Below are 5806 nucleotides of genomic sequence, written 5' to 3'. Positions count from 1 at the left end.
ACAACTCTTAGTTTACCATGACGATCGAAACCAGAATCTCTGCACGTACACTACGGCGGAGCTGAGCATGTAGCGACCAGCCATTTATCTGGAAAACACCGTGATTGGGAGAGACGTCTTTCTTGCAAGATGGATGTCGAGATATTTAAACAACACAAAACAGCCCTGGCAGGCTGTGATAGCATAGAGCTGCTGCCGCCGAGTTAATGATAACGAATCTACGTTTGTGCAACCATGAATCCCGTCGATGCAGTGTTAAGTCTCGCGAATAACCGTTCTGGGCCCCGAAATGGCGCTTCAATGTCTCGGGTGACAGAACAGGAAACTCGCATAAGCTTAATATCATGTGAAGTAGGCCGATGTTCGGATGATTCGATTCAACTCGAATGGAAAGGAGCTGGAGCTGGACCGATCTTGGCGTGCCAATCGGCCCCGATATCGCTCTCTTAAGCTCAACCTTAAAAGAGTTGCCAAGAACAAGATGGTTTTGATGATGACGAAATTCAGTGATGAGTGAGCTCAACGCTACCATTAGTGTTGAAGCAACCACAAATCGAGATTCGCTTGAAATCCCATCCTGGCCGGGTTGGCGGTCATGATAATCATGAAAACTTCAGGCAGTGCCCCCTCTTCATACATACTGTGCGGGAGAGCAGATGCGCCCGTCTCGAGGCTAGCCAGTCGGCAACCCGGAGCCGAGCACACCATCTCACGGCCGGGAGGCGTGGATCATTTCAAAGAAGGATCGGCAGAAGGGAGGCTGATGGGATATTTTGAGATGCTTACATGAAGATTGTGAAGGGGGTCTTGGGAGCTTGGTAAGATCTAGGAAATAGAGTTGGTTTATGCTCATGGGAAGGGCGTAGGGATGAGATGACCGCAACTACGCATAATATGATGGCACCCACCGTCAAGTTCATGATGGAAATAGCAGATTTCGGCAGTTTTGTCAAAGGATGACAATTTGTATTCCGAGACATGGGATCACGAGCCCAATCGTCTCCGCAAGTTACGGAAGATTAACAAAAGTCCGCAGCATTGCATTGTTGTCACTTACAAACTAAAACCTTTTTTTACGGAGATGCCGGGCTCCACGGAATGCGGACACGTCAAAAAACCCGGTCGCGAAAATGGGATGCTTACAAAGTCCGACAGGACTCAGTCACAAGCCAAAGAATTTTTCTTTGAGAGAGAAGAGATGCAGGTGACCAACCTGAGCACTCCCCACAGGTCTAGATTCGCTCGTTCCCGTCGTTTATCGCTATCGCTTTTGTTGCAGTAACGAGAAGAATCGTGAGATTGTCGAGAGCTCGCGATGACGAGAAGTGGAATCATTATTCGCCCACGTTTCTCTCGGCAGCATGTCCCTTCTCAGATATCATTTGAAGTTGAAGCCAAGAAAACAAAAAGAGACACAAGGTGAAGCGCCCGCCGTCTAGCCTCCCGAGACCTTCACACACCTCCGACGCTTCCGAAGGTGGGCAGCATGCCTTTAGTCCCTGGACCCTTGAACCAAACCAGCGGATTCCTTTTGTTGCTTTGAATGCAGATGTATCTTTTCGGTGGATACAAGTACTCGGTTCTTCAATGAAGAATACCGCATTCACACCCGTGAGACAGACCGATCAGTCGGCCGCCGAAAAGAGTGGGCGCCGATGCCGAGATAGGGCTGGGAATGCTTGTTTGGCTTTGAGTTGGCTCCAGAGGTTTTCTGACTCTTTGTCCATATGACGATTCTTGAACCGCCACTCCCCCGTGTGTCCTAAACTGATATGCTTAAGCATGTTTTTATTCTGTATCGTGTAGTGTATGTGCCATCAGTCTCGCGCCCGCAGAGTATAGTATATACTGAAACGCAATAAAGCAAATCGAGCGCCACCGCCGTCTATCATGGAGACTCCTCCTCCCCAGCCTTTGTTCTGTTGAGACCTCCGTTTCTTGCGAGAAAAAGCGCCACGCTACTTAAACCAGACAAACCAGATACCAACGCCAACAAGAGCAGAATCAAAAGGCAAACTAGCACCATTATCAAGACGATGCCCAAGCAGTAGCCTGCCAGGGGCCACTACCTCCCAGACCAGGACTTGAATGAGAGATACTTGGGCCGTCTCAGCGTCGGCCGCTTGAGTTTCATAGACCGCATCGACTCTGTGTCGGTCTCACACTTCTTCCCAAACCAGCTGGCCATGGCTTCGACAGCCTCTTGGTACTCGATGATGACGCTCTCTTTAGGTGACATGGGCGGAGGACAATCCCAGGCATGTCGCTCGCCCGCAACTAAACGCATAGTGAACCGTTTCTCGGCAGCCTTGAGTCGATTGGTGAATTTGAGACCTTCAGCCAGGAGCATGTCATACTCGCACAAGACGATGTGGACCGGGGGAAGCTTTCCCAAGAGCTCATCAGGCATCAGACCCGGGGACAGGCGTGGGTCTGATCTATCCTCTCGGGGAATGGCTGGATAGATGAAAGATGCATCTATGAGATCTGTAAGCCCTTTGGGCAGTGTGAGGTCCGGCCGTGAGCATGTGAGCCGCTTCTCGGGGCGTGAGATGGTCCAGTCAAGCACAGGATAGAAGACAGCCAACCCCGCAATGCGGGGAGGCTCAATGGAAAAGTTGTAGCCCCAGCGGCCGGGATCCGTGAGGATGAGCCAACTCGCAAGAGCATTGGTGGCGCCGGCGGAGAAGCCCGAGAGAATGATACGATCAGGATCAATGCCAAACTCTGCAGCGCGGTGCTTGATCTGGAGGACAGCATCGACACAATCCTCCATCGGCGTTGGGAAGGGACATGACGGTGCCAGTCGGTAGTTGACAGTAAAGACAACGGCGTCTAGGTTCGTCATGACAGCGCCGGCCCATCGGGCATCATCAGTGCCTTGCCCAAGAATCCATCCGCCGCCGTGGAAGTTGATCACAGCTGTCCGAGCGCCGAGAGCGGGACGGGGCGGGATCCATACTTCGGCCTTGATCTTTGTCTTGGCCCGATCCGTATTGCTTGGAGAAGCCTTGGCGAGTGTGGCATCGAGCCAAATATCCCGCGTGGGCGAGGGTGCAGGAGGATCAGTGCGGTTGGCGATGCTGAAGCCCAGGCTCGCGGCAGAACGGATGGCCTGGGCACGGGCAATCAGGTACCAGCGTGAGCTGGATTCAAGAGGGTTGACATAGTCCGGGGGTTCCGGCGTAGTTGGATGTGACTCGGAGGGTGTGGCCTCGGTCTCCATCGCCATTTCAAGGGCAGAGGTGTGGTCCCAGCAGCCCGCGGAACTCGGCTGAGTGATATATGCAGGAGTGGTCTGCAGTAACACGCAGGGTAGTCTGGTAAGGATAGATAGGAATAAGGAGAGACGATGAAGCACAAGCGACCAAGCAAAACGCCAGCCAAGACGAGGCCGGTTGCAACGGCGAGGATAGACTGGCAAGCACCGCCAACGGGGAGCGGTGGAGGGAAACGGCCGCGTTCAAACACGTGGTCTAGCTTCTAACAAAACGGGGAAACAAGCCGGGGATTGGCTGCTACCGATGATCAGGAGGAATGAAAAGAATGATGGTTTGATGATGGGTGTCTGGAGACTTGTCGAGGAGGATGGTAAGCAGAGCCAGAGCGCGCCCATATCTACCTCAGTAACGCCCCTCGAGACTCAACGATAAGAACCGGTTTCCCCCTTGCGCCTGTATCTCTAGAGGGGCCACCGAGCGGTTTGCGAGCGATATGATGCGAATGGCGTCGAAGATGCGAGATGAGACGAGACCCCCAGGCTCTGGAAGGTTCAGGTTCCTTGGAGTGACAAATGACAATGACGTCGGTTGGCGGCTGCACGGGAAAAGTGGGGGCCGTTCAAGGAAAGTCGACAGGAACAAGTGGGAAGAGGCTTAATGTGGGTCGCGCCTTCGTGAGACCCGACGCTTCCGATCCCAAGTTCGATTGTTGACGTCACATGTACGAAAAAAACTCGAGCAATTCTGGCAATCAAACCCTCCCGCCCCTGATTGTTCCTGGTGCTCTATCCTGTTTTGGTGGCTGCATCCATCTTTTTGCACGAGAATCATGACAAGAATAGAATACATGCTTTTTTTGCTGGCTCGTTTTGTTACGGTAGCCGCCAAGAGATTGCCGGTTTGTGTCAGAGGCTTGGCCGATTTCCCGCGGGCACCGGAGCTTCTCCACCGTTCTTCCAATCAACGACCCCCGCTCGGCGCCGATGCTGGCCCCGGAAGTCCGGGGTGCGGCATGAGAAGCGCGAACAACCACCCTCCATCGCTGGTCACGGAATTTTCGCATCCCCCCGAGCGGGAAACTGTGGGCTTCTAGACATACTGTACACGGTACTTGGACGTCAACTGGAGGGTACTCTGCAACGTGCCGAGACGGCAAACGGCAGCTCACCCTTGGGTGGCTTGCCCATTCTGGTCCAAGCCAAGAGCTAGCATGAATCTCTGGACATGGCAGCATCTCTGATGCAGACCCCAGTGCCGAGTTTCCCATCTCCCTGTCTCTAACTGGCCTGAGTCGTATTCCACTGCCGTCACGCGGTTGCAGGTGATGCGGGATGGTTCAGCCACCAGGTGCCCAGTTCCGCGATACACGACGATTTCCTCGAGATACTTGGATGGTCAGAGCAAGTGTGAAGGTCGTGTCTACAGTAGCGTAGTGCCGGAGATAACAGCCATGACGCATCGTGGTATTCGCTGTGTCCGCACGCCACAACTACCGACCCCGTTTGAATTGTCAGCACACCTGTCTCCCGCGCGGTCTAGGGCTGCTAGGCCCGAGTCTAATGGCCCATGCTGACAATACCGCATAGAATCTAGGGAATATCTCGGTACCGTCACTCATAATTTTCTTCTCCACGAGATGCCGACCTAGTCATTCTGCATGCACCCTACACCGTCTTACGGCCTTTGCAGGCCGGGTCCGAGGCCGAGATCCACGGGTTAGCTGTGTAAGCTGAAAGAGTTTTTTAGGGCAAAGCAGGCTTCTAAGCAGGATCCCCATCGGACCCCGAGATGCCCGGCAAGCATTGATGAATGATATAAACGCCACTGGGCCTCGTCTCAGGAGAGTGAATGACAGAACATCATCATTGATTGCCAGCCATTCACACTGCCTTGCCTTGCTTCCTTGGCACACGGTATCCGTACACGTGTATTAATTCCTGATCTTCCTCTCCGCCTTGAGGAATTCCAAGACAACAAGACATCATAGCCGCCTTCGAGCAGACTACATCAACCTGTCGTCCCCCCGGTCCTGATCCCCCGACCGGCGCCAGTTTAACCCAACCCCAAAAGGAGCCAGAGCAACCAAAAGCAGCCCACCCGATCGTCATCGACTCTCTGGTAGCACTGACAACCCAGCTTTTCCAAGTGTGGCTCGTTTCCTCGCAGACCCCACCGTGCCACACGCGCACGCACACCCTCCACCTACGCCAGACCGAGCTATGACGGGCATCCTTGCTCCCGTCGCCTCAGCCTTTGGCATCCCGCTGGGACCCAAGCATCGAGTTGTTAAAGGCTCGACCTCGTCCTCATCTCCCCCATCTCCAGTCTTGGCAGTTGCTACCTCATCTGCATTCACTTCTGTTTCCGCCTCCTCCACCATCTCCTCCTCCGACTCGACCACCATAGACTCGGTTCTGTCCGAGGCAAGCCTTACATCATCACCGACGTCGATCCACAGCCCCGTGCCCTGGATGGCGAATAAAAACACCAACGTCGCCGTCGCGACTTCCCAAAGCGGTAGCACCACCAGCACCGTCACGTCACCGCCCAGACACTCGACCACCGCCAGCATCCTCCGTAATAAC

At 54.0% G+C, this 5806-nt stretch overlaps 1 protein-coding gene across 1 annotated transcript; it reads right to left on the bottom strand.

The window, feature by feature from the left end:
• Positions 1–2065: 2065 nt before the first annotated feature.
• LRP88_11935 (Alpha/Beta hydrolase protein) lies at positions 2066–3226 on the bottom strand (the record flags this gene model as incomplete). Its single annotated transcript, XM_083248343.1, has 1 exon — positions 2066–3226. One exon carries the CDS (start codon positions 3224–3226, stop codon positions 2066–2068), a length of 1161 nt encoding a protein of 386 aa, XP_083095773.1.
• Positions 3227–5806: the final 2580 nt, after the last annotated feature.

This window comes from Fusarium phalaenopsidis, assembly GCF_050370095.1.
Source record: "Fusarium phalaenopsidis strain FUZ10S chromosome Unknown contig_32316, whole genome shotgun sequence".
Classification (NCBI taxonomy): Eukaryota; Fungi; Ascomycota; class Sordariomycetes; order Hypocreales; family Nectriaceae; genus Fusarium; species Fusarium phalaenopsidis.
Note: the sequence above shows the minus strand (reverse complement) of the source record. Positions and strands in the feature narration are given on the sequence as shown.